Below are 22,226 nucleotides of genomic sequence, written 5' to 3' on the forward strand. Positions count from 1 at the left end.
ATACCAATGTATACCAGATGCTTCTCTTTACAGAATGCTTCTACTGAAGTTTCCTTCTCAGTGCTATTAGAAATAACTGTCTTATCTACCTGTGCACTGGCTGTAATATCCTCTCGTTCCTGACTGGTCATAGTCTCTAGAGCATCCATTTCATCTTTCTCACAGGGATCTTGTAGCCCAGGTCCATCTGAATGCAAGGGGAAGAAGAAACCACAACTCTAAAACTCACTATGATCAGGGTTTAAGAAAAAGATGTTTTTAAAAAAATCACATGTAAATAATTTCCAAACGTACAGTGTTAGTTACAAAAAGAAAAGGAGTTCTTGTGGTACCTTAGAGACTAACAAATTTATTTGAGCATAAGCTTTCATGAGCTACAGCTCACTTCATCATAGTTACAGTATCACTGACATTGCTTTTCACTAGTTATGATGATGGGTTACTTTTTTTGCACTTCACTCAACTTGAACAAGGAAACCTCACTAGTCAGTTTCATTTCTGCATTCTCAGGGACTGACACAGAATGCTAAAGTGCTTGGGGTTTATATTTTGTAAAATCTTGCTTAAAAGTTTTAATGAGAGCAATATTATTAATGCACACACAAGTGTTCGGCCTAAACTATCCGAATCTCTTTAAGCACTTCAAAATAAAAAATAATCAACTCCTTCCCATCAATCAAAAAGGCACATACAACTGAGTCCCAGAATCAGTGCTGTGGACAGTTTATTCCAACAGTCATACTTTATCATCTGTTCAGTGGGAAACGATCACAAAATGCAGCATGTACTGCGGGATGACAATACAGATGGCCCAATCCACTGTTTCAAAGATTTTGTGGAGTGACATTACAGATATAAGTTTACAACTGACCCATCAAGAGTGTTCCCGTGGCTACACATTCAAGAACTCGGCGCATGGCATCTCCAGGACTTAGCGGACTTGTTGCACTACTTAAAGCCTTTTCTACAAGAAGTTCCATTGCCTGCAGGAAAGACAAAATCAGGGTTGACTTTTTAAATGAGGAAATGAAGCTAAAATACAATTTCTTAAAAATATAAGCAATGGTGTGTCCTCCACAAAAGGCTGGCAGCTTCTGCGAAGGAAAGAATCCTTTCCTTAGGACTGTGTCTTGCTTTTTAGCTCTTTAAAACGAGACTCAAGATACTGCTAAGGAAGCCTTGTAAAACCATCACGAACATCTAAGCTCCTGCAAAAAACCCTTCTTGTCTACTTGTGCTATGACAATAATAATGAAAACATTTTACTTGCTTGTCAACAAAAATTATTTGGGTGAGAGAATGGACAAATAGAACTTTGCAAGGCTGAGCTTAAGAGAATTCACAACTCAGTTCAGAGTTGGCTACTAACTTCTTTCTAAAAAAACTCTCTTTAGCAAGTCACATGATAGAATTCTGCACCTACAGGACTTACGGAAGTCTGGTCACTTTCTTAGCAAAATTAGGACTGACCAAAGGATTTGGACCACTGTATGCTACATGGGACCATTTAGACCAGCTCCTCTATGGTTTCTTTGGGCATTTATTAGTTGATAATAGCCCTGTTATTTATTGGCTCTTTTCTAAAAATGTTCAAGTTTATCATCACTTGTTTATTAAATTATTTTGTAAACCTACAGGCATCTACCAGTGAAACCCTTGTCACCTTTTATCCAGCTTTCCTATGATGTTTATATGATTCTATTACTACTGTATTAGAAAGTTTTGTCCAATCACCATCAGTAGCATTACAGTTGCACTATAAGTTCCCAATCAAGATCCCATTGTACTAGTGTGATGATGTGACTCAGCAGGGAGGGGGGAGTGTTGACCTGGGAATGTGCCCTGGGGATGGGAGACCTGAGAGCCTGTCACCTGAGCCAGGAGGGGGAGGTGACACCTCTGCCCAGGAATGTGGACGGAGACTGCAGCAGGGAACCTGCTGGGTGGGTTTAGTTTGCAGTTTGGGGCTGGGGAGAGGAACACAGAGAACCCCAGGGCTGGGGTCTAAGCTCCCTGCTCCCCCAGAAGGACGTGATTGAGGGGTCCTGGTTGTACCCACAAGCTCTGTTGTGGACTGTGTTCCTGTTGTCCAATAAACCTTCTGTTTTACTGGCTGGCTGAGAGTCTCAGTGGATCCCAGGAAGAGGGGTGCAGGGCCTGGACTCCCCCACACTCCATGACAACTGGTGGTAACGGTAGGATCTACTGCACCCCGTGAACGGCGCTTCCTGCAGTAAGTGACTGGGGAACAGTAAAACGAAGGGAAATTGACGGGGACCAGGCGTGCTGAAGATTCAGAGAGAGACGGTTTCGGGGGGCGGTTAACCCCTGGGAATGTGTGACCAGAGAGAAGGACTTTTGCAGTAACAGGGTCCCCCGGGGGATTGCAGCGAGCGGTCCCAGGGGCGGAGGAGTCCGCAGCTCGACCCTGGCAAAGAGGTGGTGACCTCAAGAAGGACTGGCACACTAAGGGTTTTTCCTGGAAACCGTGGGAAGCTGCCCGGCCTGCGAGTGGCCAGCAGGGAGATGTACGCTAAACGCCTTAAGAGCGACCTGGTGGAGCTACAGCAGCTCACGAAAGCTCATGCTCAAATAAATTGGTTAGTCTCTAAGGTGCCACAAGTACTCCTTTTCTTTTTGCGAATACAGACTAACACGGCTGTTCCTCTGAAACCTGGTGGAGCTGTGCAGGCAGAGGGGGCTGCGCATCGGGAGGTCCACCAAGGAACAGCTGATTGCCCAGTTGGAGGAAAGGGATCGCTTGGATGACCCGATCCCTGTCTCTGAGGGAAGCCGCCCGGCGGACGCAGCGTGGGCCCTGGGGCCTGACCGGGCTGGGAGGGGTCAGACTGCTGCCCAGTACATCCCGAGACCCTTCCTACCTATGTCTGGGGGAGGGGTTGGGGGAAGCCCAGCGAATACCGAGGGCACCCTGACCCCGGCACCCAGCAGGGGATCCTCCCGGCGGAGCTCCCCATCCCTGGAGCGGAGGCGGCTGGAATGGGAGAGGGAGAATGAAAATGAGGGAGCTGGAGGATCATGAAAAACAACGTCAACATGAGGAGAAACAACGTCAACATGAGCAGGAGGAGAAGGAGAGGGAACGTCAGGAGAAGGAGAAACAAAGACAGCACGAACTGGAGCTGGCCAGGCTGAGGAGCAGTGGGGCCCCGGCTGTGGTGGGTGAGGGGGGACCCAAGACTGCAAGGAACTTTGATAAGTGCTTCCTGGCCCAGCGTAAGGAGGGGGAAGACATAGATAGCTTCCTGACGGCCTTTGAGAATGCCTGTGAGCTGCACAGGGTTGACCCTGCAGACAGGCTCCAGTTTCTCACCCCCTTACTGGACCCCAAAGCCGTGGAGGTGTACAGCCGGATGACAGGGCCGGAGGCAGGGGACTATGAACTGTTCAAACAGGCCCTGCTCCGTGAGTTTGGGCTGACCCCCGAGATGTACCGGAGAAGGTTCCGGAGTCAGCGTAAAACGCCTGAGGTCACCTACCTACAACTGGTCAACCGGATGCAGGGGTATGCCCGCAAGTGGACAGCTGGGGCCCAAGCTAAAGAGGACCTGCTTGACCTAATCGTACTGGAGCAACTGTATGATCAGTGCCCTTCCGACCTGAGGCTGTGGTTGGTGGACAAAAAGCTCGAGAACCCCCAGCACGCAGGGCAGCTGGCCGACGAGTTTGTGAACAGTCGGTCAGGGGGTAGCCGGGAGGAGTCCCAAAAGAACAGGCCCCCCCCCGATGCAGAGAGAGAGTCACCAGGGGGCCTCCCAGCGGGGAAATAGGGAGAACCCCCTTGAAAGGGGAACGCCTGTCGTCGGGCCCCTCCGACCTGCTCGAGGGGACCAACGTGACCTGAGCTGCTATCACTGTGGCCAGAGAGGCCACGTACGGTCCCAGTGCCCCGGGCTCAGGGACAAAGTGAGCAGACCCAACCTACCCAGGGTTAACTGGGTAGGGACCCAGCTGGACGAGGGGCAGACGACCCAGGAAAGGGGGCCTACCAGTTTACCATCTGCTCAGGAGGGAAGAGTACCCCAGGCCAGCTCCGCCAGAGGGCTGGAGGCTCTGGACTCAGGGTGCTCGGTTTACAGGGTGGGCGCGGGGCTGTCCCTCCGGAGAGAGTGCCTTGTTCCCCTGGAGGTGGATGGGAGGAAGGTCAATGGATACTGGGATACGGGCGCGGAGGTGACGCTGACCCGGCCTGAGGTGGTGGCCCCAGATCGGGTGGTGCCCAACACCTACCTGACCCTGACAGGGGTGGGCGGGACCCCATTTAAGGTGCCCGTGGCAAGGGTACACCTGAAATGGGGGGCCAAGGAGGGCCCCAAGGATGTGGGGGTACACCACCATTTGCCCACTGAAGTTTTGATGGGGGGAGATATAGAGGACTGGCCAAGCAAGCCCCAGACCGCCCTGGTAGTGACCCGTAGCCAGAGCCGGCGAGGGGCACTGCGTCCTGACCTCGGGGAGGGTACCACACCAGAGGCGCAGGACCCTACCCTGGTGGGGAGGGAGCGCCGAGGGGCACGGCTCAGAGAGGCTGAGGCCTGAGACCTGACCACTGAGGGGGAACCGGGCCCCATCCCTTCCCCAGCCGCTGAGTTCCAGGCCGAGTTGAGGAAAGATCCCTCCTTGCGGAAGCTCAGGGACCTGGCCGACCTTGGTGTGGTACGGACCATGAGGAGAGGCTGCCAGGAGAGGTTCCTGTGGGAGAAGGGGTTCCTGTACCGAGAATGGGCTCCCACAAGGGAAGTAGAGTCCTGTGGGATCAGGAGGCAGCTGGTGGTCCCCCAGAAGTATCGGCGCAAGCTCCTGTACCTGGCCCATGACATCCCCCTCGCAGGGCACCAGGGAATCCGGCGCACCCGGCAGAGGTTGCTACAGAACTTTTACTGGCCCGGGGTCTTTACCACGGTCCGGCAGTATTGCCGATCCTGTGACCCCTGTCAGAGGGTGGGGACGGCCCGGGACAAGGGGAAAGCGGCTTTGAGACCTTTGCCCATCATAGAGGAGCCTTTCCAGAAGGTGGCCATGGACATCGTGGGGCCTCTCAGCAAGACGACCCGGTCGGGGAAGAAATACATTCTGGTGGTGGTAGATTTTGCCACCCGCTACCCCGAGGCAGTGCCCTTAGCTTCCATTGAAGCAGACACCGTGGCCGATGCGCTCCTGACCATTTTCAGCCGAGTGGGGTTCCCCAAGGAAGTCTTGACAGACCAAGGCTCCAACTTCATGTCGGCCCTGCTCCAGTGCTTGTGGGAGAAATGTGGGGTCCGGCACAACTGGGCCTCAGCTTATCACCCCCAGTCCAATGGGCTGGTGGAGAGGTTTAACGGGACGCTAAAGATGATGCTGAAAACCTTTATGAACCAGCACCCGCAGGATTGGGACAAGTACTTACCTCACCTGCTGTTCGCGTACAGGGAGGTGCCCCAGGAGTCTACCGGATTTTCGCCTTTCGAACTGTTATATGGAAGGAGGGTGAGGGGCCCCCTGGACGTGATGAGAGACGAGTGGGAGGGGAAGGCCACTCCCGATGGAGAGTCAGTGGTGGAGTATGTCCCGATCTTCCGAGAGAGACTGGCTGAACTCATGGGCCTGGCCAGGGAGAATCTGGCCAGAGCCCAGAGGAAGCAGAAGGTCTGGTATGACCGCACAGCGCGGGCCCGTGCCTACGCCACCGGGGATCAGGTGATGGTTCTCATCCCAGTGAGAAAGAACAAACTACAGGCCGCCTGGGAGGGCCCTTTCAAGGTCGTCAAGCAGCTCAATGAGGTAAACTATGTGGTGGAGCTGTCGAACCGGGCGCACCACCGCCGGGTGTACCATGTGAATATGATGAAGCCATATTATGCCAGGGGGAAGGTGGTGTTGGCCGTGTGTGGACAGTGGGAAGAGCAGGGAGATGACCCTTTAGTAGATCTATTCCCTGGGACCAGAGCTGGTTCCCCCCCGGAAGCAATTCCCCTCTTGGATCAGCTAACCCCTGCCCAGCAAGCTGAGGTCAGGGGGGTGCTGCATCCGTACCGACAGCTGTTTTCCAACCAGCCTGGATGCACTAATCTGACTGTCCACCGGGTGCAGACCGGGTTGCACCCGCCAATAAGATGCTTCCCCTTCCGAGTCACAGGGAAAACTGCTCAGGACCTGGAAAGAGAGGTCCGGGACATGCTGGCTTTGGGGGTGATCCAGCCATCTGCCAGCCCTTGGGCCTCGCCGGTGGTGCTGGTCCCCAAAAAGGACGGGTCGGTCCGGTTCTGTGTGGACTATCGGAAGCTCAATGCCATCACTGTATCTGATGCCTACCCCATGCCCAGGCCGGACGAGCTCCTAGACAAGCTGGGAGGAGCTCAGTACCTTACCACCATGGACCTTACAAAGGGCTACTGGCAAGTGCCACTGGATGCAGATGCCTGACTGAAATCGGCCTTTATCACCCCTCTGGGGCTCTATGAGTTCCTGACCCTGCCTTTCGGCCTCAAGGGAGCGCCGGCCACCTTCCAGCGCCTGGTGGACCAGCTCCTGAGGCGGATGGAGAGTTTTGCCGTGGCGTATATTGATGACATCTGTGTCTTTAGCCAGACCTGGGAGGACCACGTGTCCCAGGTTAGACAAGTGCTGGACCGACTCCAGGGGGCTGGGCTGACTGTAAAAGCGGAGAAGTGCAAGGTGGGGATGGCGGAAGTATCTTACCTGGGCCATCGGGTGGGGAGCGGCCGCCTAAAGCCAGAACCAGCCAAGGTGGAGGTGATCAGAGACTGGCCCGCTCCCCACACCAAAAAGCAGGTCCAAGCCTTTATTGGGATGGCAGGATACTACCGAAGATTTGTGCCCCACTTTAGCGCCATAGCCACCCCCATCACTGAGCTATGCAAGAAGGGGAAGCCAGACAAGGTGGTCTGGACCGAGCAGTGCCAGGAGGCTTTCCGGGCGCTGAAGGAGGCTCTGGTCAGTGGCCCAGTCCTGGCAAACCGAGACTTTGACAAGCCCTTTGTGGTGTTCACCGACGCCTCCGACACGGGACTGGGGGCAGTGTTAATGCAGGAGGATGAAAAGGGGGAGAGACACCCCATCGTGTACCTGAGCAAGAAGTTGCTACCCCGGGAGCAACACTACGCGGCCATCGAGAAGGAGTGCCTGGCCATGGTGTGGGCCCTCAAGAAACTAGAGCCCTATCTCTTCGGGCGACACTTCACCGTCTACATCGACCACTCTCCCCTGACCTGGCTGCACCAGATGAAAGGAGCCAATGCCAAGCTCCTGAGATGGAGCCTGCTCCTGCAGGATTACGACATGGACGTGGTCCACATGAAGGGAAGTGCCAACCTGATAGCGGATGCGCTGTCCCGGAGAGGGGGCCCCGAACTTCCCCAGGTCACTGGTCTCAGTGACCCCGCTCAGTTCAGTCTCGAAGGGGGGAGAGATGTGACGATGTGACTCAGCAGGGAGGGGGGAGTGTTGACCTGGGAATGTGCCCTGGGGATGGGAGACCTGAGAGCCTGTCACCTGAGCCAGGAGGGGGAGGGGGAGGTAACACCTCTGCCCAGGAATGTGGACGGAGACTGCAGCAGGGAACCTGCTGGGTGGGTTTAGTTTGCAGTTTGGGGCTGGGGAGAGGAACACAGGGAACCCCAGGGCTGGGGTCTAAGCTCCCTGCTCCCCCAGAAGGACGTGATTGAGGGGTCCTGGTTGTACCCACAAGCTCTGTTATGGACTGTGTTCCTGTTGTCCAATAAACCTTCTGTTTTACTGGCTGGCTGAGAGTCTCAGTGGATCCCAGGAAGAGGGGTGCAGGGCCTGGACTCCCCCACACTCCGTGACAACTAGACATTGAATACACACACAGTAAGACAGTTCTGGGCCCATGGTACTTACAATCCTCCAGCCGCAGTAAGAGCTGGAAAAGAAGGGGTAGCAATGTGAAGAAAGCAAATGTGCTTCCCTCTCAAGAAGCCAATTCATCCCCCTACCACAGGTTAACAGAACATGTGCAGAAAGAGGAGGGGGTAGAAAGAGGGGACTATTGTACAAGCAAGTACCAGTGGGGACTCTCTCCAAAGGTTAGGTTCATTTCTTCAGCCAAATATAATGAGAGCAAGTCCCTCAACTGCTCCTAAACCAGCAGCACAAAGGCAACAAAGACCGATGAACAAGACCAAAACAATAACTGACACCAGGGTTCAATTACACCGGAGGGATAAAATGTGTTCCTACATTATATTTTTAGTATTTATTGAGGCAATCCACAAGTTAGACTAATGCAGTAGCTAGTATGGCAGAAGGTTTCCTAAGTAGAACTGTATGGTTTACAATAAATAAAATCCAACTAGCTTCCCCAGTTGTTTAAGACTTTCTGAAATAGACATACTCTCTGCAGAGTCTTGATATGCGTAATATGAATAGGACTCCTGGAAGCCTTGTGAGAGAAGAGAGTTCCAGGTCTGCATGGAGCATGTAAACCCACGTAACAGCACAGTGGATTTAGAGCTCAGCTGTGTTAGGAGTTTGTATGTTATACACATATCTGACTCTGTATAGAGTGTCTACAGTCATGCTGATGTTGCTGTTCACATTCTGAGGAAAGGGACCTCTTCTCACAGTGCTCTAGCTAAATCATACTGCTTATGTGGCCTGCAGACATGGGCTGAGGCACCATACTTGTTATAGCCAAGTATGAAGTTGAAAATCTGAGATGACTGCAGATATGCACTAATTATTTTAAACTGTCACAGTCTCCACCCCCGTAAGAGGATCTGGAATTGAATAACTACATACATTTGCTTTGGTGAAGAGGCTATGGAGGATGGATTCCCTATTGCTGAGCAACAGTCTTCTTGTTAGTCTATAGAAAAGGGAGGGTAAATGTAGACCATATTCTGGGACCTACTGAGGTCAGCAGGCTTTACCACTGACGTCAACAGATTCAGCCCTATGTATCCACTGTACTTGTGTGCTTAGCTTATCTTTTACATCATTTCAATATCCCTGATAATCATCACTGTTGCTAAAAAGAAGCGTCTTACATGATAGCAATCAAAGGAAGGATGTCACAGAAAAGGCTTCGGTCTTCTTACCCAATCTGGAAGTGCCCCCCATGTTGGTACACGTTGGCAAAGATCTCGCAGAACCCTGATGATAATCACACATGACTGCAGACCGTTAGCTCTAGCCTTTATGGAAAGAAACAAGACTGCTAACAGAAAATACCTAAGACAATAAAAACCTAAGGTCATACAAGCAACAAAACAAAACTCATTAAAAATATCTTAGAGTCTGAGGAAAATATTCTCCTTATCTGAATATTAAACCATTTGACTTCACATGGAGCAAAGTGTGCACTGTGTAATACGCCATGTAAAAATGCAATGGGGCACTGGCATGCCAAAAAAAGGGTGAGGTAGAACAAAACCAAAAGAGATAAAGAAACTAACCTATCTAGTTAAGAGAAGGGTACACCAATTGTGTTCAAGATTTTGAGCACTCTCAGGGTAAGCAACATTATTTGTGGATTCAGGGCTAGCAAAAGATGTTAGATTGGCAGCTCTGAATACTCAAATCCTCTACTTATCCACAAAGCAGGTAAAGAATGATCAGGACAGGGCAGGCTTCAGTTCTCCACTAGCCAATGCATCGCAAGTGTCCTGGAGAGACCAATGGGGATGTTATCTCTCAGGAGCTATTCAGCTCCTGATTTTCTGTTGGGGTTGTGCACAGTGCTAATTATGGTGGTGGATTTTATAAGTATTTCTTAAACAACTAGAGAGACATGGTGGGGTAATATCTTTTATTGGACCAACTTCCACTGATGAAAGAGACAAGCTTGAAAGCTGACACAGAGCTCTTCTTCAGATCTGGGAAAGGTAGACAAGAGTGTCACAGCTAAAAACAAGGTTTGTTTAGCATAAGGAATTAATATGTTGTAAGAAACCACTCAAGATGAATTGGAAAGTTAACACCTCTGCCGTCAAAGGACAAAGGAAGGTCAGTGGCTCTTATACAATTGTCAGTTGTACTTGAAAGTTTAGGCTCTAAAAGGGCATTTCTAAGCTAGGTGGTGAAGGTGACATATAAAACGATCCTCTCAGATCCATTTACTGACAGGAGCTGACATACGCAGACTTCTTTAGCCTGCCAGAATAAAGATAAAATATTTTGCTTCAGCAGGATTTATTTTCACTAAAACCCTATGAAAAACGTAACGGGCTCATTTATATTCTAGAAATATTCCTATTTTAAGTTACTGTACTGTGGAGAGGATGAGTTGGAATGCGTACACGAGAATGTTGGGGTCACTATACAGAAGATGCCCCCAATAGCATCAGTTACACTTTGAATAAACATGGTCAGCTCTGCAGCACAAAACTGTGCCTCCTTCCTTGTACTAGGTTAGTAAATCAATGGGAAATGGCACAACACATCTCAGTGCTTGGAAAAGCTCTTTACCTGGAACCATTTAGCATGACGAAGGGCAGCCAATGACTCTAGGCATTTCTGTTGACTCAAAATATCACAGGGGTCAGGCTGAGATTCTGCTGCTGCTTCTAAGAGGAAAGAAATATATGAATTTTTCTTTGCACCACTTACTTACAAAGCTTTTGCGACCAAGAGTTGTTGTAAAAGACCATAACAGAAGCATAACTTTTTGTTACTAATAGCTATCAAACTAGCATACTGTAGTTTCTAAATCATATCCACAGATAGAAGCCTGACTGCACTGCGATTAGAGATCATTGTCTCCTCCATGAAAAGCAAGCAGGCTTTTTCAAATGAGAATGTGTTTCTGAAAGCATTGAGAGCAGCACAAAAATCTCCATTAGCAGATTACAACAATTAAGTCTGCAGATTCATAAAGTTAAGTCTCGAACACAGCTATCTCCATCCATCTTCTGTTCCCCCCCATTCCGGAAGGTGAAGGGAAAAAGCAGCACAGGAGTTTGAGGAGGATTTCAGCCTCCTGATTTTGTCACTTTGGAAGTATTCCGACAGTAGTAACCAAATCAACAAGAGGTATCAAAATGTCTGCTCAGTCACCATGGTTATTTCATTTGGAAATTATTACGTATTTAGTACATCAAAACTTTCACACATGAAGTAATTTTAAACCATCAATGATTTACTCACCTTCGTCAGTGGAAGCATCCTCTCTCATGAGAGGAGATGTGACTGAAATTGTGACCTGCATTTTTGGTTCCTTGCATGAACAGATGAGTATATTTGCTTCCTCAGCATCAGATGAAACTTCATACTCATCTTCAGTTAACGTCTAGAAAGTTAAAAGAACAAAAACTCCACTTGTTTCACCTTCAAGTTCATGTGCCAGCATTACCTCTACACCCCACTATTAAAAAAAAACTTATTTGGTGAATTTTTTGTTCAAGAAAGAAATTGACTAATATAGTTTAAAAGCTAGGAATGATGTAGCATCAGTTTCAAGTACATTAGTAGAAAAAATGGGTGAGGTAATATCTTTTATTGGACCAACTCCTGGTGAAGGAAGGGACAAGCTTTTGAGCTATACAGAGCTCTTCCTCCGGTCTGGAGAAGGTAGACAGAGTGTCTGAGCTAAATACAAGGTGGGACAGGTTGTTAAGCATAAGAAGTTCACACATGCAGTATAAGACCACTTTAAATGAAGTGGGCAATTCAAGGTTAGGAGGCAATAGGGCGTGCTACAAATTGTTGTAATACACCATAAAACCAGTGTGTGTGTGTTAAGTCTATAATTTTTGGTGTCCAGTAGAGTTATGAATTTAAGTTCCCAAGCTTATCTTTTGAAGGTATTATGCAGGTTTCCTTTGAGGATGAGGACTGAGAGGTCAGACATGGAGACATCTGTATCCTGAAAGAAATCTTTCCCAAACTCCCTCTTCTGGCTTTCAAACAACACCCCAACCTCACCACGTGTGTCTTCAGAAGCAAGCTCCAACCAGACCAGGACACACCAACTCAAGCCAGAACAGGTGCAAAACATGCAGATCTATCTCCACTAATTTAATGATCAGTACCTCCCACATACAACTTTCAAGATCTATGGATCCTACACATGCCAATCACAACATGTGGTGTACCTCATCCAGTGCATCAAATGGTCCAACAACAACTATGTGGGTGAAACCAATCACTAAGCTCTTAAATGAAACCATGCAGAAAAATGATAGCGACAGACCACCACATCATCCATTGGCGAACGCTTTTCACAAAGTGATCATTCCATGTCTGACCTCTCAGTCCTTGTCCTCAAAGGAATCCCACAATACGCCTTCAAGCAACAAGCCCGGGAGCTTAAATTCATAACTCTGCTGGACACTAAAAACCATGATATTAACAAAGACACTGGTTTTATGGCTTATTATAGTAATTTGCAATACACTCTGCTGCCTGCTAACCTTTAATTGCCCAATTCCTTAAATTGCTGTCTCCTACAGCATATGTGAACCTCTTACACTTAATAATCTCTCTCATCTTGTATTTATTTCAGACACACTGTCTACCTTCTCCAGACCTGAGGAAGAGCTGTGTGTAGCTTGAAATCTAGCCCCTTCCACCAACAGAAGTCAGTCCAATAAAAAAAAATCACCTACCTTGTGTCTCTCATATTCTGGGACCAGGACCCCAGCTACAACAACACTACAAACATATAGAATAAGCAGCATACTGTTTTTTTTTTTTTTTGCAGTAGGTCCTTACTGGCCGTGCTTTCTCACAGCTCTACCAGTGTACCTCAAGCTTGACATGCAACTCTGTCATTCTAGTCTTGAGACTTTCCTGAGCAGACTGTCCCATCATGCAAATTATGCCAAACTGTAGTAGCTTTGTGATATAAGAGCCTTAAAAGGACTGAACTAAGACACCCAAAAATCATTTCTTGTGTGCAAAGAGGGGGTGGGGGGGAGAGAAGAAAAAAAACAAAAAAACCCCAAGCAAACAAGTGCAGCAAGCCACTAAGCTACCTACTACTATAATGGAAATTGACATTTTGAGATGGAATGCAGAAAAAACCCAGTACATGTTCCCTTTTACAATGCCTATTTCTAAGGGCAGGAACTGTATTTTCCATTTTGTTTTGTACATAGCCTAGGATATTGTTAATCTTCAATAAGCAGTACTGGATTATTCTATGCTCTAGGTATCCTTTTTCCTGACAACAAGCAAAGGAGAAACAGTCATTAGAAATCAGAAACAAAGAAGGAGGATCCACTCTTACTGAAAGCTGCTTGGGCAGCTGCTCTGTGATATTCTTTAAGAGGGTGTGTGTAGGTTTCTGAGCAGAGAGTAGGATAAGACGAACATTCCTGTCTCCTTGGAGAAGAAGCCCTTTTGCCAGAATGCCAACTCGCATTACACCTTTCAGAATTCGGGATGCAGTTTCTGCTTTCCTGTTGAGGAGAGAAGTCACGGGAAAACATCAAACAGAGCTATCTACACTGAATCTGAGCCTTAAAAATCTATCACAGGAAGCCCCAAAATATCTAAAAAGCAGAACTAAAAGGCAATTAACAATATAATTAAGGCTACTGAAGTAAATTGCTGCACTGTATTTGTTAAAACAGAAAGACACTGAAATCTCCATGCAATTCTTTGGTTCTGCTGCAGCGCAAATTCATTGAAGCAACTTTAGTGGTAGGTCCACTATAAGTTACTTTGCAACACATTTGCCTTTTGATTGTAATTTTGAAACCTTTAATGTAAACCTAAATACAAGAACTCTCCAGAATATTTTATTTAAAATATTACGTTGAAATAGCATAAAAATTTCACTACCACCCCACGTATAACTGTTCAGAAGGGAGACTATTTTTGTTTTACTACTTTTGAAGTGACTATTAATTGCCAAGTGGTGTGTCAGCTATGGACAGCTGGAACATTTTCTGCAGGAATGGGACATTACTGTAACCCTTTTTAATCTAGCTTCAACCAGTGCTATGGGACAGAAAACCCAAATTAAAGCCACTAAGTAAGGAAGCCAATTCTGTATGTATCGCAAGCTCTGATCTCTACCCTAACTAATGTTTAGGCAAACAAAATACAGATGCACAAATGAGAGTGAGGGGAAGATTCCTTTTTGCCATTTTTAAACTCTCATTTTGCTGATGTGGTCTCTTTACCCATCCCCTTCAAAGGCTCTACAGCTATTCTGGGATGATGGCTTTCCCAGCACACCAAAAGTGTCAACCTCATCTTGCCACAATACTGCAGTAACTACTTATGGAAAGAGTCTATAAAAGTTTGTTACCCCCTCTCTTCATCATCATCTTCTCCTCTTTCAGAGTCTTGCTCTGTCAATGAATCAGAGACGAGCTTAAGAGCACGTTCAGAATGGGAGACGACCTTCTGGATGGCTTGCAGCTCCTCCTCTGTTGGGTAGATGCTGGAGTGCTTTGTCATGATGTGACGATCATCAGAAGAGTCCGGACGTCTAGTAGGCTGAGAGACAGAAAAGAACGAACTTTACTACCATCTGGGAGCTGAGAAGAAGAAAAAACGGTTACCTACCTTTCATAACTGTTGTTCTTCGAGATGTGTTGCTCATGTCCATTCCATTCTAGGTGTGCATGCCCCTACGTGCGCAGCCGTCAGACTTTTGGCCTTTAAGTACGCATCCTTTAAGTCAAGTGCGCGTATCAGTCCCCTGGATGCAGGGAAGGAATGATGGAGGCCAGGAAGACCATGCGGAACTTCTTGAGAGACTTGTTGAGGCCATGCAGGTCCAGGATAGGTCTGAAGCCCACTCTGGCCTTTGGGATTAGGAAGTAGTGGGAATAGAATCCTCTTCCTTCCATGTCTTGAGGAACCTCCTTCACAGCCCCCAAACCCACGAGCTTCTCGACCTCCTGAACAAGGAGATGCTCGTGAGAAGGGTCCCTGAAGAGGGATGGGGAAGAGGGGGGACGGAGGGTGAGAAGTGGGATACTGGGAGGAAGCACGAGCAGGAGCGCGCGAGAAGGCAGAGCTCCTGCCTCATACTGAGAAAGAGGGACCATCAGCGAGTTATCTCAAGTGGCTATACACAAATGCAAGAAGCCTGGGAAACAAGCAGGGAGACCTGGAAGTCCTGGCACAGTCAAGGAATTATGATGTGATTGGAATAACAGGGACTTGGTGGGATAACTCACATGACTCACATGAGTACTGTCATGGATGGATATAAACTGTTCAGGAAGGACAGGCACGGCAGAAAAGGTGGGGGAGTTGCATTGTATGCAAGGGAGCAGTATGACTGCTCAGAGCTCCAGTATGAAACTGCAGAAAAACCTGAATGTCTCTGGATTAAGTTTAGAAGTGTGAGCAACAAGGGTGATGTCGTGGTGGGAGTCTGCCAGAGACCACCAGACCAGGGGGATGAGGTGGACGAGGCTTTCTTCCGGCAACTCACGGAAGTTACTAGATCGCAGGCCATGGTTCTCATGGGAGACTTCAATCACCCTGATATCTGCTGGGAGAGCAATACAGCGGTGCACAGACAATCCAGGAAGTTTTTGGAAAGCGTAGGGGACAATTTCCTGGTGCGAGTGCTGGAGGAACCAACTAGGGGCAGAGCTCTTCTTGACCTGCTACTCACAAACCGGGAAGAATTAGTAGGGGAAGCTAAAGTGGATGGGAACCTGGGAGGCAGTGACCATGAGATGGTCAAGTTCAGGATCCTGACACAGGGAAGAAAGGAGAGCAGCAGAATACGGACCCTGGACTTCAGAAAAGCAGACTTTGACTCCTTCAGGGAACTGATGGGCAGGATCCCCTGGGAGTATAACATGAGGGGGAAAGGAGTCCAGGAGAGCTGGCTGTATTTTAAAGAAGCCTTATTGAGGTTACAGGGACAAACCATCCCGATGTGTAGAAAGAATAGTAAATATGGCAGGCAACCAGCTTGGCTTAACAGTAAAACAGTAAAATCCTTGCTGATCTTAAACACAAAAAAGAAGTTTAGAAGAAGTGGAAGATTGGACAAATGACCAGGGAAGAGTATAAAAATATTGCTTGGGCATGCAGGAGTGAAATCAGGAAGGCCAAATCACACCTGGAGGTGCAGCTAGCAAGAGATGTCAAGAGTAACAAGAAGGGTTTTTCAGGTATGTTGGCAACAAGAAGAAAGCCAAGGGAAGTGTGGGCCCCTTACTGAATGAGGGAGGCAACCTCATGACAGAGGATGTGGAAAAAGCTAATGTACTCAATGCTTTTTTTGCCTCTGTCTTCACAAACAAGGTCAGCTCCCAGACTACTGCACTGGGCAGCACAGCATGGGAAGGAGGAGACCAGCCCTCTGTGGAGAAAGAAGTGGTTTGGGACTATTTAGAAAAGCTGGACGAGCACAAGTCCATGGGGCCGGATGTGCTGCATCCGACAGTGCTAAAGGAGTTGGTGGATGTGATTGCAGAGCCATTGGCCATTATCTTTGAAAACTCATGGCGATAGGGGGAAGTCCCGGACGACTGGAAAAAGGCTAATGTAGTGCCCATCTTTAAAAAAGGGAAGAAGGAGGATCCTGGGAACTACAGGCCAGTCAGCCTCACCTCAGTCCCTGGAAAAATCATGGAGTAGGTCCTCAAGGAATCTATTCTGAAGCACTTAGAGGAGAGGAAATTGATCAGAAACAGTCAGCATGGATTCACCAAGGGCAAGTCATGCCTGACTAATCTAATTGCCTTCTATGATGAGATAACTGGCTCTGTGGATGAGGGGAAAGCGGTGGACATGTTGTTCCTTGACTTTAGCAAAGCCTTTGACACAGTCTCCCACAGTATTCTTGCCAGCAAGTTAAAGAAGTATGGGCTGGATGAATGGACTATAAGGTGGACAGAAAGTTGGCTAGATTGTCGGGCTCAATGGGTAGTGATCAATGGCTCCATGTCTAGTTGGCAGCCGGTATCAAGTGGAGCGCCCCAAGGGTCGGTCCTCGGGCTGGTTTTGTTCAATATCTTCATTTATGATCTGGAGGATGGTGTGGATTGTACCCTCAGCAAGTTTGCAGATGACACTAAACTAGGAGGAGAGGTAGACATGCTGGAGGGTAGGGATAGGATACAGAGGGCCATAGACAACTAAGAGGACTGGGCCAAAAGAAATCTGATGAGGTTCAAGGACAAGTGCAGAGTCCTGCACTTAGGACGGAAGAATCCCATGCACCGCTACAAACTAGGGACAGAATGGCTCAACAGGAGTTCTGCAGAAAAGGACCTGGGGTTATAGTGGACGAGAAGCTGGATATGAGTCAACAGTGTGCCCTTGGTGCAAAGAAGGCCAATGGCATTTTGGAATGTATATGTAGGAGCATTGCCAGCAGATCGAGGGATGTGATCGTTCCCCTCTATTCGACATTGGTGAGGCCTCATCTGGACTACTGTGTCCAGTTTTGGGCCCCACACTACAAGAAGGATGTGGAAAAATTGGAAAATGTCCAGCGGAGGGCAACAAAAATGATTAGGGGACTGGAACACGTGACTTATGAGGAGAGGCTGAGGGAACTGGGATTGTTTAGTCTGCGGAAGAGAAGAATGAGGGGGTATTTGAAAGCTGCTTTCAACTACCTGAAAGGTGGATCCAAAGAGGATGGATCTAGACTGTTCTCAGTGGGAGCTGATGAGAGAACAAGGAGTAATGGTCTCAAGTTGCAGTGGGGGAGGTCTAGGTTGGATATTAGGAAAAACTTTTTCACTAGGAGGGTGGTGAAACACTGGAATGTGTTACCTAGGGAGGTGGTGGAATCTCCTTCCTTAGATATTTTTAAGGTCAGGCTTGACAAAGCCCTGGCTGGGATGATTCAGTTGCGGATTGGTCCTGCTTTGAGCAAGGGGTTGGACTAGATGACCTCCTGAGGTCCCTTCCAACTCTGATATTCTATGATTCTATGACCAAGAATTGCAGAGTATAGCCCCAAGCAATTACGTCCAGGACCCAGCGGTCCAATGTAACCCTGGACCATGCCAAACAATAAGGGGAGAGGCAGTCAAGAAAAGGGTGGGAAGGATCTGGACAGATGGCTGGTGCATTGCTCCCTGGCGCACCCTCAAAATGAGCGCTTCTGGACCCCTTGGTGCGTCACCGGGCCAGGCTGCACAGGGAAGTGGGACGACAAGCGGCAGCAGCGGCTAAACCTGGTGTCCCGCTTCCTTGTAGGCCCATGACAAGCTGCCACTGTTGTGGACGTGGTGGAGGTCGGAACTGTTGTCTTAACACCTGAGGAGTATGCATCCCCAGGGAGTGGAGAGTCACCCGCGTGTCCTTAAGGCCATACAGCTGTGTCTACGCCTGGTCAGAGAACAGGCCGACACCATCAAATGGAAGGTCCTGAGAAGAGGCCTGCATTTCCTGGGACTGGCCCACAGTGTGGAGCCAGGAACTGTGCCTCATAACCACCGCTGAGGTGACAACCCAGACAGCCGAATCGGCCACATTCCAGGTCATTTGGAGGGAGCAAGGAGCTGCGTTGTGCCTTTCTCTACCAGAGCTGCAAACTCCTGGGTCACATCCTGGGGCATGGAGTCTTTGAACTTGAGGTGGGATTCCCGTAAGTTAAAATTGTAACAGCCGGGCCTGGTGGTACACCACCCGAAACGGGAGGCTGGCCATAGAATAAATCTTGTGACCAAACAAGTCCAAACTTTTAGCGTCTTTATTTTTAGGAGCGGAACTGGTGGGGTCCTGCTTATCTTTCTAGTTAGCTGCTGACATGACCAACGATTCTGGTGGCGGGTGGTTGTATAAGTACTCAAACCCTTTCACAGGGATGAAGTACTTCTTCTCCACTCTTTTAGACGTGGGGCGGAATAGAGGACGAGGTTTGCCAGATGGACTTGGCAATGTCCAGGAGCCCCTCATGTACCTGGAGTGTGACCCGGGCTGGGGTGGCTGCTGAGAGCACATTGAACAATGTGTTCGTCTTCTCCTCCATCTCCTCTGCCTTGAGGCCCAAGTTCAAAGCCACCCTACGGAGCTGCGCCTGATATTCCTTAAAATCGCCTGGTGGGCTAGCTCTGGAGGGCCCACCACCGCCTCACCCGGGGAGGAAGATGATGGGACCACCAGGGGAGGCCCGCCGACATCTTCCCCCAAAGGGGAGTGTGGCCTTGGGGTGAGCACCAGCTCCACATCCATGGCAGTCACTGGAGCATCCTGCACCGAACCTGGTGCTGACAGTGCCATGGGTGCCAACTTCAGCCTGTCCAACATGGCAACTGAGGGTTGGCGAGAGTGGGGCAATGGCATAATGGGAACCCCCAGGCATTCCAATAAGGCCATTGGCCTTGCTGCCAGGCCGGCCCTGATGCCATAGACACACCCCCTGGAGCCCCTTCCCGTTGCTGCCTGGGTGAGGGGCTGAAATGTGCCTCTGATCCGGAGAAGTTGTCGCCCTCTGGTGACCAGGGCGGGGCCATCGAGGCCCAGGTCTGGTGGCTAATGATGACTGGTGCCAGGAGTAGGGAGAATGGCCTCGTGTGAGGGAGTGGCGATGAGGTCTCAGCGTCAGTGACCAATGACGTGATGCGGACCGGTACCAGGGAGATTGTCTATGCCTGGGAGAGCTCCAGTGCGAAGATGGGGACCGGGTACATGGTACCGATGCCTGGTAACGATGGGCCAGAGACCTGGGCTGCAGAGACCAAGAGTGTGGCAACTTAGGGCTCTGCCTTGGCTCTGGAGACCAGTGGCACTCACTCGACTTGTACGAGGCCTTACCGGCAGGCTTGCCCTTGCAGGGAGCCTTGGCCAGTTCCATCACTGAACATGGTGCCAGCTGTGGTGGGAGCTCTCTTGACTCTGCAGGCGCCAAGAGCTGAGCGGGCGTCGACTGCACCATCAGCTTGGACCCTGTACTCCTCCCCAGAGTCGGGTCTTTTTGAAGGGAGGAACTCCCTAAGGTGGAGCCCTTGTGCAGGTCAAGAGTGGGCATAAGGCCCGAACAGAGTCCTGTGCCCAGCTCACTTTTATCAGGTTTGCCTGGTGCTGGGAGGAGTCCAGTGCCGGAGGTGTGTTACACATTGAGGCCAAAGTGCTGGGTGCCATTTTGGGCCGAGCTGGCTCCAAAACTGGGTGCAGGGCTGCCTGCATCAGGAGGGCCCTGAGACATATGTCGTGTTCCCTCTGTGTCCGAGGACAAAAGTTCTTGCAGATGCAACAATGCTCCTTCACATGGGACTCCCCGAGGCACTGTAGACAACTACTGTGAAGGTCACTAACAGGCATAGGCCTGTTACACATGGAGCAGGGCTTAAAACCTGGAGAACGGGGCATGCCCTGCCTGGGGGCAAAGTCCCCGATGGGATCCACACTAACTGAACATTTAGCTACTTAACTACTAACTAAGAAACAATAGAATTATTTACAACAAGGCTAAAACAGGAAAGGAACTGCTGGCCACTTGCAAAGCAAGGGACAGAGGCACTCTGAATGACCACCATGGGCAGTACGAAAGAACTGGGAGGGCGGAGGGCCAGCGACACCTGATATACCTTGGCATGAGCGCAGCACTCCAGGGGTCGCCACAGCCGGCCCTATGGCTACTGCTAAGGCAAAAATCTCCAATGGCTGCGCACGTGGACATGCCCACACCTAGAATGGAATCCACATGAGCAAGCACTCGAAGAAAAACGAAAAAAATTCTTAGCGATGCCATCACTAGTAGACATCGTATACACATTCACAACTACATGAACAGATGCAGAAGACTATGTGAAAACAATTAAAGCAAAGGTTTCAGAGCAAGCAACTGGAATTTTGTCAAGTCTCAAAGGGTCAGGCTAGAAAAGCAGTAGGGAAAAACTTCGCTGCTGCAGAAAGTGAGGCTCAATAGGAGGTGTTCTTCCCTCTGAATTAGTACTGCACTAATGCTCCGTCACAGCATTAGGGGGTGCTGGATTCCAGGAGGTGAAGTTTTGTAAATCAGATTTTAAAACCTAATGTCCTGACCACATGTGATGAATCCACAGCACCATTTGTGCCCTGTGGCCAGATAAAATTCCAATTTAGGTAGTTATATTCTCCCTCCCTCAATTTCCTCTGTAATTTCAACAGGATAAGATATTTTTCACTTCCTATACTGAAGTGTTGTGCAGTGTTATTACGCACTAAACAGTTGTCATGTTCCAACCTAGAGGATGGAATGCTGCGCAAGATAATTAACATGAGTGCTACATCAGTGAATTTGTAAAAGTAGGGGATTTGAGGATTCATTTGGATGAAAGGTTCGATGTAGCTGCAGGATGATTAGTATATGGCACAGTAGCAGGACCAAGACATTAGTAGAGGGAGCTTCAAATTTATACTAACAAGTGATTTTCCAAGTTCTTCAGCTGCAGCGGTTAATGAGCAATCTCATGAGTTTTCCTAGCCAGCTTTCTCAAGTCATGGTGTATTCACATTGACTATAAAGACCTCCTAATCCCAGCAGTGATCACAGAACCAATCACTAATCAGATCCCCACATGTGGCCTCTCTTTTTAAAAATGTATCAGGTGGCTTGGGACAGAGTGACACCATACCTCATACCTAGAGGTTTGGCCCAGTCTGTATAGACAGATTCGTCTAAGAAGATTCAGTGAGAGCGGTAAATAAGCCTCCCAGTTTCCAGTGATTAAGATAAATAAGGTTCCATGAGAGGTGCCCTAATATAGACACAGCCTTAAAAAGTAAAGGAATAGTATGGTTAAATGGAAGTGGTCACTGAGGGCAGGAAAAAGAGCATCTATTGTGGTGAAAGGCAAGTCTAGAGCTATATGCTTATGATTACAACAAAAACCCCATTTACTAAAGCCTGCCTCAGAGAATCAAACAAAAAGAAATCTGACCTCCAGGTCAGACTGCCTGAAAAACACTTGTTAAATGGTTTGAAAAGGACGGGGAAAGTATAATAAGAAAATGCAGTTCACTGTACAGGGGTTTTGTATGTGACAACCATCACTTTAGTAACCTGCACATAAATGGAACATGTGTAAATGTACAGATTACATTACAAAGTATTTAGCAAAGCTGGCTAATAATTTTTCCAATTTAAAAAGTGAATTTTCACCAGTAAATATTTTATCTCCTGCTACTGTAATGCACCACCTACTCAAGTGCAGGTATGGCACGGCCATATGGAACCCTTGCAGCAGATCTCAAGTAGGTGTGTGCGCACGCATGTGCAATCACGTGGTGATCTCTTGCCCGAATGTAAAAGGAGGTTTTTAAAAGAAAGGGTGAGTGTCTGGGTGCAGGGCACAAATGAGTGGAGGGGAAGATATGCA

At 48.7% G+C, this 22,226-nt stretch overlaps 1 protein-coding gene across 7 annotated transcripts in view; it reads right to left on the reverse strand.

Moving 5' to 3' along the window:
* Positions 1-22,226, reverse strand: part of LOC140903365 (zinc finger RNA-binding protein) — a 95,815-nt gene that overhangs the window by 3,422 nt on the left and 70,167 nt on the right. For 5 of the 7 annotated variants that reach the window (XM_073324582.2, XM_073324579.2, XM_073324580.2 and 2 more), the window contains 7 exons: positions 14,243-14,433; positions 13,214-13,385; positions 11,131-11,272; positions 10,453-10,550; positions 9,084-9,179; positions 872-983; positions 90-187 (listed from right to left, as the gene is read on the reverse strand). In XM_073324582.2, coding sequence (XP_073180683.2) covers positions 90-187; positions 872-983; positions 9,084-9,179; positions 10,453-10,550; positions 11,131-11,272; positions 13,214-13,385; positions 14,243-14,433 — 909 coding nt within the window. Of the gene's footprint in view, positions 1-89; positions 188-871; positions 984-9,032; positions 9,180-10,452; positions 10,551-11,130; positions 11,273-13,213; positions 13,386-14,242; positions 14,434-22,226 lie in introns of those variants that run through there. The other 2 variants (XM_073324583.2, XM_073324584.2) reach the window with 2 other exon arrangements.

This window comes from Lepidochelys kempii, chromosome 25 (assembly GCF_965140285.1).
Source record: "Lepidochelys kempii isolate rLepKem1 chromosome 25, rLepKem1.hap1, whole genome shotgun sequence".
NCBI classification, from domain to species: domain Eukaryota; kingdom Metazoa; phylum Chordata; order Testudines; family Cheloniidae; genus Lepidochelys; species Lepidochelys kempii.